Source organism: Erigeron canadensis, chromosome 1, assembly GCF_010389155.1.
Source record: "Erigeron canadensis isolate Cc75 chromosome 1, C_canadensis_v1, whole genome shotgun sequence".
NCBI lineage: Eukaryota > Viridiplantae > Streptophyta > Magnoliopsida > Asterales > Asteraceae > Erigeron > Erigeron canadensis.
The window spans coordinates 4,132,963-4,146,762 of record NC_057761.1 but is presented as its reverse complement, the minus strand read 5'-3'; the positions used below and the strand labels follow the sequence as shown (position 1 = coordinate 4,146,762).

The 13,800-nt window shown below is 31.9% G+C and overlaps 2 protein-coding genes across 2 annotated transcripts; one reads left to right on the top strand and one right to left on the bottom strand.

The window, feature by feature from the left end:
• The first annotated feature begins 3,424 nt into the window (after positions 1-3,424).
• LOC122593257 (auxin-responsive protein SAUR21-like) lies at positions 3,425-3,739 on the top strand. The gene has a single exon (XM_043765678.1). It carries the CDS (start codon positions 3,425-3,427, stop codon positions 3,737-3,739), a length of 315 nt encoding a protein of 104 aa, XP_043621613.1.
• Positions 3,740-11,461: 7,722 nt separating this feature from the next.
• On the bottom strand, positions 11,462-13,064 carry LOC122584671 (caffeic acid 3-O-methyltransferase-like). The gene is made up of 4 exons (XM_043756715.1): positions 12,656-13,064; positions 12,236-12,546; positions 12,085-12,149; positions 11,462-11,883 (listed from the first exon to the last, which is right to left on the bottom strand). The coding sequence occupies exons 1-4, from the start codon at positions 13,060-13,062 to the stop codon at positions 11,587-11,589; spliced, it is 1,080 nt and encodes a 359-aa protein (XP_043612650.1). The 5' UTR covers positions 13,063-13,064; the 3' UTR covers positions 11,462-11,586.
• Between the last annotated feature and the right edge of the window lie 736 nt (positions 13,065-13,800).

Genomic DNA, 13,800 nt, shown 5'->3' with positions numbered 1-13,800 from the left:
CTTATATAAACTTTCGGTAATGAAGCATGTTATGCAAAGAATGATGAGACATCATTCATCCTCAACAGTTATGGACATACCAAAAGGGTATTTAGCCGTATATATAGGTGAAAGTATAAAGAAGAGATTTGTAATTCCACTGACTTATCTAGATCATCCTTCGTTTCACACGTTACTGAATTTATCTGAAGAGGAGTTTGGCTATGCTCATCCTATGGGAGGTCTCACAATCCCATGCAAAGAAGAGACTTTCATTGAACTAACACGTGGAATATATCAAACTTCGAGTTTTTTTTTGTAGATTTGGGAATTTCACATATGGTTTGCAAAAATGATTTACCTTATTCTAGAAATAGGTACTTTTAGCATCTCCGATGTATATACAAAATGATGCACCAATTTGGTATAAATGAGAATCTTTTTATAATAAATTTGGTTTATATTAACATGTATACACCAAATATTTATCACAACTTAAGTTAATTTCCAATATTTTGCATAATTAAAATTTCATTTTGTAACTATTCAACATTTTTTTAATTAAAGTGCAGTTTTGGGCGTTGGACCTTAATTTGGTGTAAACTGATAACAGTGATAGGTGCTATTGAGTCATGGATTCGCTGAGAGACTCAATTAGGCACTTTATCAGCGAGCTCTTAGCGACTTATATTATCTTCGAGTTAAAGGATAAGTTCAGTGACTCACCGTTATACTTTGTAATTCAAATATGGGCGGGAAAATGAAGATAAGAAGGATGGTCCGAAGGACATGTGGTGCATGATCAAGATGAAGCCATGTGACCTTGTACTGATTTAGTACTAAGGAGTTTCTCTTTCATGCCGTTTTGGGAAACAAACAAGATGAAGAAAGAAGAACTCTGCAAATCTGAACCATCCTCTAATAGATGGTTGACAACCTTCATGTGTCAACATCTATTGGGTTGTCATGTGATTCTCAACTCTGCCTATATATAGAATCAATTGACCTAGCCGCAACCTTTGTTGGTTTTGTTCTACAATTGTCACTTGGTGTGTTATTTATTGTAGAACAGTTAAGTTTTTGTATGTTCAAAAACTTAAACAAGTACTTTTCTCTTCTTCTTCTTGATAAACCGACCATGTATTCACTGTTTAAATAATAAATACATATGATTAAACGTGTTTATGTTCTTTGTCTTACATTCTTAGTTTAATTTACTTTAATCATCTTATCATACAATCGTTGCAAACTCGACTCGACGAGTTTGCCTTGGAGGAATCTATAGAACCTCAAGTATCTTCATTTTTTTGAAAATCTCACCTTTTCATATAAAATAGAGACCTATTTATATTCTATTTAATATGCAAGGTGAATAACGTCTAATCAACATCTAATAAAACTTACCTCCAAAGGCTTTGAGAACAATATTCATCTTAGCTACCTAATATAGTTCCATTTTGAAGTAAAACTTTTTATTTTGACCATGAGCTGAAATAAATTTTCAGGAATTAAAGCATGCGCGCTATGCTCAGAATAAAGAGATATATATCATATCATTCTTCCTCAACCATTATGGATATATACACCGAAAGGCTAGTTTGAGATATATATATATATATATATTATGATTCTTAAAAAAAATGATTCTTAAAATAAGGAAAGTATATATATATATAGGGAAAGATAATTTGAGACCAACTAAAAAAAGTACAAAAAATGACCATTGATTTTCGTAACTTACACACTACCATCATCATCTACTACGATATACAAGACTTTTTTGTAAAAACACTAAGACTTTCCAGCGACGGGCTACACATGATTTTTCTGTGGGCCCGTCGTCGGAAAGTCTTAGTATTTTACAAAAAAGTCTTGTATATCGTAGTCGATGATGATCGTGTACAAAAATCAATGGTCCTAGTTGGTCCTAAAATAAGAGGTAGTCTCAAAGTATCTCAATCCTATATGAAAGAAAGTCCTAAACAATTATGATTGTTTTCATATTCTTTTATAACAATTAGGACTTTTGATTTGAATGACAATTTTAGCTTTAAAAAATTAAATATAAATAATTTTTGTAACAACCATCAAAGCACTAACATGCGTCACTCACTATAAATATTTCCAACCATCAATTAGTCAAAAATGAAACAATCATTGAAAGAAAGCCATAAACAAAATGAGGAGCTAAAATCAATCAAAGCACTAACATACACCACTCACTATAAACTTGATAGATAGAACACACTATGATGGAATAGAAACAATATATATTAAAATAAATGTAAAGTATTGACTAAATAAGATATATAATTATTAAGCTATAAGCTCTACGGTATATTGAGTATTTTCCATAAGTAACACTAGCACAAAACTCGCACGATGAAGCGGCGACAATTTAGGACGAGAGGTACAATAACGACAATAATTAAAAACGTGATATTTGTTTTTTGTTATTTTGCAAATTTTTAAAAAGTTATCAAAATTAGAGTTTGGCGGACATTTGTTTGGGTTGAAATTAAAAGGGGTATTTTGGGAACATCAAATGTATGATTGGAAGGAAAGTTGAATGTGTAGGAGTAATTGAGGTATTTAATTAAAGTCTTGATTAAGCAAGAAAGAAGTGTAGGTTTGTTTTATAAGGGATTAAGATAACGCGTTTTGGATAATATTTATACGGAATTTGTATTTATTGTGCTAGTTCTACTCATAAAAATATAAGATAATTGTGTCATAAGATAAATAAAATGAACTTTCTCAAACTAAGGGTGGGGGGAGTGTTTCACCACCTCTCCCTGCTTTGTCTCCTCCTTCCTACCCGCTCTTTAATTGTACGGAATGCTTCCCTGCCCCTCCCCGCCCCTCCCCACCCACATAACACTAAAAGACAAAATAGAAAAAGGAATATAAATTAGAGATAGAACTGGTGACCGTCCTCCCCGCCTATTAGGTACCGGTACCATGGGGCGGTGTTCCCTTAAGTACCGGACCGGTCCAAGTCTGGCCACCCTAAAAGCTACTTTAGTAATTAATATTTGCAATAGTTCAAGCTTGCCAAAAAGAATATTCAAAATCTAACATATATGACAAAATATTCGCATAAACGGTACATTCTCTCTATAAATTTAACTTTACAAGTGATATATTATATAAAGCTTTAGTCTTGGATGGACCAACATATGTATGATTCTTAGATCCCTTGGACGACCTTGCCTAGAAACTATTTGTCTGGTGTGTCTAGTACAAAGAATATTTAGTTCTTGACGTATTTTGATTCCTTTCTACTTTTTGGTTCATGGGATTTGTGGTGGGTTAAAAACCTATTTATACCATCACTTTTAGACGATCTCTCAACTTCTTGTGCCTTTTTCCAACGAATCTAAAGAAACTCATCGTTCCTTACTACATATAGTTCCAATTTTAAGATTACCTATTCTCTATGATGATGGGCTTACACAAGTTTTCGAGAATTAAGTCGCAGAAGCAATGGATGCCGATATATGATTCATCCTCAACACTTATGGATATACCAAAAGGATATTTTTCTGTGTATGTTGGTGAAAGTAGAAAGAAGAGATTTGTAGTTCCATTGACTTATCTAAAACACCCTTCGTTTCAGCGTTTGCTGCATCTTTCAGAAGAGGAGTTTGGCTATGCTCATCCTACGGGAGGTTTAACTTTCCCGTGCAAAGAAGAAACCTTTATCGAAGTGACTCGTGAAATATATATAACATCATCATCAAATGTTAATAGGAGATGATTTTCATTGTATTGTCATCGTAGATAAATAGCTAGGAAATATCTCTTTTGTTGTTAGTAATAACTGTTGGAACCACGTTAGTGTAACCGTCACTGATCATGTATCATTCCTGATATGATAATTGACGATAACTAAAATCCGTATGTCTAGTAAATAATGGACTTATTTACTCTTAGAGTAGTAGTACAGGGTTTCCCATTAGATGATTGTAAACTAAGAGGACTAATGGTGCACACATTAAACACCATAGGGGTTGAATGTGTAAATACTCTCTTTATAAATAGAGAGCCATTAACCCTAAGTTAAAATTAATCCTAACTCATATTAAACCCTAATTATCGTGTGTGTATTCCTCTCAAACTCGTGCATCAAGTTACAGCCGAATTACTCATCCAATTATTACTCAATTATCTTGTTATGGGAAGCCGAAATCAATAATAATTATGCTTTAATGCTCTTACAGGTTCCACAGAATAATCCGAAGTGTTTTATCATTCGAATCAAATCATATTTATTCCAACAATGTTATTGAGTGTATAGGTACATGAGATGATATAGTTAAATGATTTTTCATGGTGAGTAGCGAGTATGATCTTATGAGAATTTTAATTCATGTATACCACACCTATAAAGCTATTATACATATCTAATGCATACATATTACGCACATGCATGTATCAACTCTATGGAAAATCAATAGTAGTCCATACATGTATAAAGACATGACAAATAGTTAAGAAATGAACTTAATGAAATATGTTTATCAAATGGGATACATGGAAATTCCATCAAGTCATAATCAGGGTCCTAGATAAAATATATTACGCTTGATAGATTGATAGTTAATTGTGGAAGTGGGCGAACATACATTGGCAATCTATATTGCGACCCACGAAATTCTAACCTTGATGAAAGTAAATTCATATAGTACATAAAATTATTAGGAACCGATCGACTTATATATATTGAACCGCAGCATCATCTAATATCTAATATCAAATATCAAATAATATCTTATAAAGCATTTTGTCTTTTTTTTTTTTTTTAATAAAAGATGATTTGAACTATCCAAAATACCCTTATTCTTTATTCACTAATTTAAACATCTCCACCTAACTAATATACCTATAATAACCTTAAATCTCAACCATTGATTTTTTTTTTCTCTTCTCAAATCTCAACCACTCATTTTTTTCTCTCTCGTCTATAAATCATTTTATTCTTCTAATTTATTTAAAATATTTTATTTTAAAAACCGTATGTCGATAAATTATAAGAATCGTATGAGTGTTTATAAAATTTAATGCTCTTTCATTAGAGATGTCTTTCGATATACTTTCGACGAATTTTTAAATCCGAGAGCGGAGCCCGTACGGCTAAGGCATTTAACTATCATACTTTATAACTTGACCTATCACCCCCACCATCTCACTGCCGCAACGCGAGGACACTATTTCTCGTATTAATAACGTACAATTAATTGTGAATAGCTTAGTAAGGCCTGATCGAGTTTTGGGATGTCCTATACAACTATATAAATGAGACTCATAAAACATAGGAAAAAAATTCTCAAGAAAATAGGACTAATAGTAAGTCGCTCGCTTCATTGAAGGATGTCTCGTATGAAGGGAATCTCGAGTTGCAACCATGAGAAAAATTCCCTATGGACGTTGAGGCCCTACCTGTATAAGCCCTGCCGTAAATCTAATCAACTAGTGGGGTATTTGTATCACAATGGACTCAAAGAAAATAAAGAACTACTTGTGCGATTACACCACTAACAAACGCGGTTTTTAAGTCGCCCTGTGTACATGGACGAAACATTTAAGAGACTATGGAAGGTTGTAACCCTCTCAAGATTTGGAGTTTATAGTATCAGAGTTATTTTCCAAACTAGTATAATTAAAAAATTTATTTACTAAATCAGTATACTTTTAAAAATATTTACCATTTTAGTTAAGATCTAACTTAATTAAACATCTAATTATTTATTAGATTTGAATTTTCATACAATAAAATCCTAATTACATGTTCACAGCTTTAAAAAAACACCTTGGTCATATTCATCTTTGTCTTGGCAATTTTCTTTGCTTGTGATGACAAAAACTAATATAATCTACCTATAATTACTCGTAATGCACATGGCAATTTGTAAATTTATCTTGCTTTTTTATTACTTACAACATATGAAAACTAATTATGATAGTGACTTTCAATTCTTTACGTTTCATTCATGTACGTACACAACACATTCATAACAAAATATATATTAAACTTGTGTTTGCCATTTTTTGTTTCCCCTTTTTACTGTAAATTTTTGTTTTCATCTACGGTTGGCATTATGAATCAATTGAATGCAATCTTTCACATCACTCAAAATGAAGAAAAAAGTCTACCCATTGTGGTATTCATAAAGAAAACGGTTACAATCGAGCAACATGTAATTCTAAGCCTAAAAAAACGAATGTTTAATGCCTTAATGGGTTTTAGATGTTTTCACACTTTAAATGATGTTTATTTGTCTTTTGATAGTTAGTACTGCGTCTATTGGCTCATGGTCAACATATGCTATGATGTTGTTGCAAGATCAATGCTATGGTCATTTGTGTAGCTCGTCAAATCACTTGTCATACTATTTGTATATGGCTAAGAAAATTTTGGTAATGATGGTTATAACTTACAACTCAAATACGTACAAGTACATGAGGGGAAGTATGGTAACTATTCTACAAACTCGTATTATGGTTGCCTTTGATATATAGTATTAAATTTATTTTTTCCAGTGTTTTTTTTTGGTAAATTGGTTATTTGTATTGTAATTATACCCATTTGTTATGAATTGAAAAAAATGGGTGTGAGTAGAAGACAAAAAATCCTTTTTATTGTTCATATTTAATAGATGTACTGTTTAATTATAGGTTTCAACTAAATGATAAATATTTTTAAAAGTATAATAATTTGGTAAATAAGTTTTCTATTATACTAGTTTAGGAAAAACTCCATAGTATCATGTTTCTAATTTTTAAAAGGATTTTTTCTTTTAATATTTGCAGTCCTTCCAAAGTTATTTTTGACCGTCCTGGTATAAAAGTTAGTTCCCGCCATTGGTCATGTAGCTTAGTCGCTAGTGGCATCAATAAATAAGACGTTTCCCATGTTAGGTGCATTGGTGGAAGGCTTTGTAACTGGAACTGGAAACAAAGTTTTTAGCATTGATTTGAACCTCATAACTTCTTTTATATAGTACTTGATCGAGAAAAATATTGGGATACGATAATATTTTTTCAGCATAATTTAAAGAAAATATTGTTGGATATTTCAGTGTAAGTGGATTAATTTGTTTAACCATTATTGTCATAATAAGATATCATTTAGGTTTGGAAGTTCGGAGTACACGCCTATCTAAATTTATTATGCCCCTAAGGTATGGGGTACGGGACAACGCCCCTACGCGGGGCCTAAGGGGCAGCAGCCCTGGTAGTGTTCAAGTAACAGAGCCTGTGGCAAATGAGGTTGAACTGTATTAAATTGTTGTATAAAAAATATTTTAGAAATAAATTCTCGGAACTTAAGGGTTGTTTTTGGCAATTTTAAAACCTTGTATATTAACTGTAGAATTGGCTGGGCCTTAAAAATAGATTTTCGCTCCCAATTTCACATTCTGGTCGAAATCTTCCTTTCTCCGGGTTCTGTTTTCTCTCAAACACAAAACACACAAAAAATTCTCAATCTTTAAGATTGTATCCGATAGAATAGTTTTGGTGAACCGTCAAATTGATTCAAGTTGATATCGATTATATCTGTTAAGAGATTTCATTGTATATATCCAGATTTTGGTTGTTATTTCACTACAAATAATATTGCATTTGTTCACACTTTTAATAAGTGTGAACAAATTAAAATTTTGTAACGCTTTTTTGTGTGTAAAAATAAATAAAAGTAAAAGTGTGTAAAAATTATTCCACACTAAAAATTGTGTAGAACTAAAAGTTAACACTTTTTAGTGTGGACTTTTATAATTATTTTGTAACACCTCATTTGTCCACGTTAACTTTTTAGTGGACAAATGAGGTGTTACAAAATAATTATAAAAATTCACACTAATAAATGTGATTTATAGTTTTATATACTTTTTAGTGTAGATAAATTTATACACACTTCTATTTTTATATATTTTTATATACAAAAAAACGTGATAAATTTTTTAATTTGTTTACACTTACAAATAGAATATTGTTTGTAGTGTTTATTGAATTATCCAACAAATATTTTGTACTTGCAATAATAAAAGTAATAATAAAGCTAGTCAAAAACTTGCTCAAAATTTCTATTTGACTCAATGTTAGAATTATCGATGTGGTATACTATCGTACGTACTATTTTATACTAATACAAGGTCACTAAAATTAATCTCAGATAGCATCTATGCAAAACATTTAAGAATTCATATATTCATATGTATGTTTTTCTTGTTTACAATCATAACTGTGATACCATGGAGTACTTATTCTTGGAGGGATCTATATATATGTATAAGATATTTCCTCCAAGAGTTCGCAAATCTTTGTATACCTCGAGTATTCGGAATCTATAAAACCTTGGGTATCTTTGTTTCCTTGAAAATTTCACCTTGCGTATTGAATACTCGACACTAATCATCTCTGGCCTAGCATTGTTTCATTTTGAAACTAATTAAACTTTTTACGATTATCATATGGGCTTATATAGATTATCGGGAATTAGGCATGGTATGCTCAAAGTGATGAGATATCATTCATCCTCAACTGTTATGGATATACCAAAAGGTTATTTCACTGTGTATATAGGCAGGGACGGAGCCAGGAAATTTTTTGTGAGGGGGCAAAATTAAAAGTTATTTATCATATTTATAACAGTCGTATCCGAAAATGAAAATACTAGTTTATATATATTTATCATTTTTTGCGAGGGGGCAAAATAATTTGTTATTTACACCAGGTCTAATACTCATATTTAAAAATACTAGTTTTTCTTAATAAATAATGACCACACGTATCAAACAAGATCTTACTCAATGAAAACGTATTCAATCATATAATACAAGAAACCCAAAAAATATACTTCTTTAGATATATTGAAATTAGCTTATATATATATATATATATTCTCTACATTATGATAATTATAATTAATTGTTTGTGATAAATATATATAATAAATTAAAAGAAAATACATTTTCTATAAACAATTCCACTATAATATACGACACATTTACATACCCAAACAACGAAAGTTTTTTCTCTAAACTATACTTCATTCTTTATATTAAAAATCAAAACAACTCGGGATTTTTTAATCTCTTAATGAAAAAATCTATCTTAAAATTAATATTTGATGACCAATGACATACAAATAATAAGTTTATGACAAGTTGACCATGAAGGTAACATTTATATTTATTTCCTACTTATTTTTTTCTTACCTTTATAAGGAAATTATAAATATACCATTTAAATTTTAAAAAATTATATTGTACTAAAATTGGAAAGGGGGCAACTGACCCCGCTGCCTCCAAGCTGGAGCCGTCCATCGGTCCATGTATATAGGTGTAAGTGAAAAAAAGAGATTCATAGTTCCGTTATCTTATTTAGATCATCATTCGTTCCAGTCGTTGTTGAACCTGTCTAAAGAAGAGTTTGGGTAGGATCATCCTATGGGGGTCTAAGAATTTTATGCAAAGAAGAAACCTTTATTGAACTAACACGTGGAATATATCAAACCAAGAGTTTTATGTAAAATTGGGTCACCTTTACATATAGTTTGCAAGGACGGCTTACTTTTGGCATTTTTCTAATGTATATACAAATTGGTGCATGTGCATCAAATTTGGTGTAAAATGAGAATCCTTTTGCAATAAATTTTGTTTCAAGCGATTAAAAGACTAAGCATATTTTTTTTTTCCAAAATACCTCTAAATATAAAACTTTTGTATACCAACATTTTTCTCATTCTCTCTAATCATAACACACTTTCATCAACCTTCTATCACATTTCGCTACCGCCTCCTTCTCCACCGTCTTCCTTTTATATCGTTCTCACCTTTTAGCCACTGCAACGTGAGAACACTATACTTATTTACCAAAAATTGATATTCTTTCCAATATTTTGCTTAAATGAAAATTTATTTTGTACTATTTAACATTTTGGAGTTATATAAGTTTAACAATCAATAGACAAGATAAAAAAATATTTTGTAAAATGATTTTATATGGACAGCTCACAGGTTAATTTTTTATTAGGTCAACCGGTGGCTCAAAAAGTTTCTTATGGCGGCATCCTTTAGGTTTGGAATTGTTATGTTGGAGATGCGAGATGTGGGATGTCTGAAATACTAATATCCCTTTCCTCAAGTTATTGCATCATTAATTAAAAGTTTACAAAACCAAATTTTATATCATTGAATTTTTTTAAAGAAATTACAAATGGTATTGATATAGAGGCTGATTTTTACACTTAAGTTTCTACTTCATTCACAGAAATTTTAAGAAATGGACAATATTGCCCTAATGTAAACAAAACCTTAGTACATTATTGACTCTACAGTCAAATTTGTCGGTTATCACAAATAAATGGACAATACTTCAATTCCATTTTCAATCTTTATATCTTTTAGGTCACTAAAGACCTAAAATGATAAAACCTAACATATATAACTTTTTGTTTGATGATGTTTTGTGGGTCTGTTATGTTAAAATACATCAAGATACATTGTAAAATGGTGCGCCTTTAAGAATACCCGGGTATTCAAAAATATCTGCTGAGTTTTGGATTCGCTGATTAGACTTACTCGTTGATATGTATAATCAGCAAGTCTTTAGCGAGTCCAGTGACTCTCTTCAGCGGGATGTATGCTGACCAAATGTTTGACATGGCGGAAAGTATTCAAACCATATGAAGACAAGAGTCACATGGTGGTTCTTCCAACTGTAACATACCTTACTTGGAAAAGGTACATGTTGGGACCAAAAACTTGGGTCTTCTCTCTCATACCCATTTTGGTAAAGAAGACAAAGGCTCTTGCTTGGAAGTACAAGGAGCCAATGAAACGTCGACAACCACTGTCTATCACCATCAATGGAAGGCTGTGTTGCCCTAATTCTTCCTCTATATAAAACAACACAGCCGCATTGTATCAAGTGTGTTAGTCACCTTGAAAGTGTGTGTCACTTGTAATTGTTCAAGTTTTTAGTGTGTTTAGACTTAGCAATTACCTTTGTTCTTTTGTATTCTTGTAAGTCAAGTGTATAAGATCGACCATGTATTCAGCATTTAATAATACATATGATTATACTTGCTTTGATTTATTATAATTAAACTTGTTGTTATTCTTGTTATTTATCTTCTTATTTACTTTCTTGTCTAATTTAAATATAACATAAGTTGTGCATTCGTGGACCATCATGATCCAATTGGAACCCCAAAAAGAATCATGTTTTTTAAACGTACAATTTGTTGTTTAATTTAGAAATTTCAAATTTTGACAAGCATTTATATCTTTCAATGATTTTTTACGTGCATTTTTTAAGACACTTAATCATCCAAGTAATTTAACCAGAATTAAACTAGTGAATTGAAACGGAATCTAACCGAGTTTAAACAACAAGTCTTTAGCGAAAAATACATATCACATACAGAACTGAAATATAGGGACTAGGGAGTGTGTTACATGAATACCCGCCGGGGTCCCAAAACATAACATTATTATTTCAACTTATTAAGTGATTGATCATATATAATCACAGGATATATGTTGACTTTGAAGAACAATAATGTCGTGCATACAAATAAATAGACATAATCTTAATTAGTTACTTATAGAATTCCATAACCCCGTAACTGCAAACCAAGCATTTCTTTCTGATCCCACTAAATCCAGCCGCTTTCGCCAATGACAAAAACTCATCCTCGGTGCGCTCTTTTCCTCCAGGATCTTGTGTCATCATGATTGCATCTGCATTCATGTCCAGTTTAGTCGAAACACTTGAATCTGGTACAAAATTAAGAACCGCATCCACTACGATAACCATTCCATCTTCTGGCAATGCTTTATAACAGTTCTTTAGCAACTTCAAGCAATGATCATCAGTCCAGTCGTGTAGTATCCACTACATATATCATTATTTCACATTACTTTGCATATATTTATAAGTTGAAAGCATACATACATTTATAGGGAAGTGGTCTGTACACCACCTGATTTTGACCGTACAATACTATACAACACTCTAAAACACATTAATTTGGTGGTGTACGGTCAAAAACAGGTGGTGTACAGATCATCACCGTTTATAAGTTGAAATAGATACCTTCAGAAGAATAGCATCCCCTTGTGGGACATCTTTAAACATATCACCTCCAACATGCTCTATACCTGTAGTACAATATTATGATGAAGTTGCATAGTAAGATTTTTTTTTCATACTTAATTAGGAGAAAAGCTAGTTACAACGAACATACCAGGATAAACAGGTGCATGTTGAATCACGTGTGGCAAATCATAATTAATTCCTTTAATAGAAGGGTATTTGGATACGATCATGTTAATCGTGACTCCTAAACCACCTCCGACGTCAACCAAACGTTTGAGGTTATCGAAACCATGATAGCATTTGAGAATTCCCTTGATCACAAAAAAAGAAGTGTGCATCATGGCCTTGTTAAAAACTTGATTGAAGCTCCCATTGAGTGATGAGAATTCAAATAGATGTTTTCCATGAACCTTGTTGAATGGAATACCCCCTTCAATCACACAATCTTTAAGCTTATACCTTTGTTTGTAACAAAACCAATCACATTAGAAAAGAACGATGAAGATAATGGTAGAAAATTATTTTTTATTTTTTATTTACACTATGAAAGGAACTAGTGCATGCTTACCAACTTTGGATGAAAACTTCTCCTTGTACTAACTCCATCATCGGACCTAACGACACACCATCTTCGTTTGGTACAAAATATTTGGCAACAGGAGTAAGCCCATAAGCTCTAACCGGCTTCTCTCCAAGGTGATCTCTTTTAGTGCAAGTAACAACTGAATGACTGGCAAGCAAACGTAGCATTCGGTCTAGCATAACCGAGGCATCTGGATTGGTGATTGACAAAGAGGATGCTATCTCATTAGCCGAGAGTTGGGCATCCGGTCCGGCCTCAGCTATAACTTCCAAGACTTTGAGCTTGATTGCAGTAAGCAAAACCATGGGTAATGATGAGATAGTAACCATTTGCATGGCACGACAAAATTGCTCATCATCGTTTGAAGGCAGTTTCTCATACAACTTGTCCATTGCGTGAGTGAGGTACGTACTGCTTCTACTAATTGGCTATATTTATAATGTTCTTGAGATTGGACATTACTATTACTATACTGTTTATAGAGGATAACTTTATGCTTAGTTGTCATTAGTTAATTGGTGGAATATATTTTAGCCTAATTGCCATTTGACATGTGTCATGCTATGTGGAGTTGATGATGACTAATCATAGTAATCAGTCACATCCATATATCTAGGAGTTAGGACGTACGGGTAAGTCTGTTAATCATTAACTCATAAATATAGATTCAGTCAAAATACAGTTACACACATTTGAATTCTGTAGTAGTTGTTAACATTTTATTTAAAACTCAAAATATTCAATATATATATATATATATTCAAAACGGCAAATTTGGATTATTAGCGGACCACTGAAATATTATTGTGTCACCAGGGCACCACTCAAATATATCGACGGACCACTAGAATATCATCATATCACATCAGGGCACCACTGCACTCAATTAATTATATCTCCATTATGCAATATTAATGCGACTAATTACCCGTTATGAGAAAAGTCTTTATGTGAGATCCGAACCTATGACCTTGTAGTATTTAGGTTTTATCTCAGTATCAAGATGTCATTAGGATACTAATTAAGCCATTGGCAAAATTTAGAAATTTCAAATTTGAAAAGTCGGAAACTTGAATTGTTGCTAACGGTAGTCTTCGTATACTTTCTGAAGCATTTTAACTTGCAAAGGT

What these genes read in the sequence shown, in the direction of transcription:
- LOC122584671 (XM_043756715.1), bottom strand. Translation starts at nt 13,062, where the DNA reads ATGGACAAGTTGTATGAGAAACTGCCTTCAAACGATGATGAGCAATTT. An exon ending in GAAGTTTTCATCCAAAGTTG is followed by an intron (nt 12,547 to 12,655) that starts GTAAGCATGCAC and finishes TTACAAACAAAG; the next exon opens with GTATAAGCTTAAAGATTGTG. An exon ending in GGGATGCTATTCTTCTGAAG is followed by an intron (nt 11,884 to 12,084) that starts GTATCTATTTCA and finishes TGATATATGTAG; the next exon opens with TGGATACTACACGACTGGAC.
- LOC122593257 (XM_043765678.1), top strand. Translation starts at nt 3,425, where the DNA reads ATGGGCTTACACAAGTTTTCGAGAATTAAGTCGCAGAAGCAATGGATG.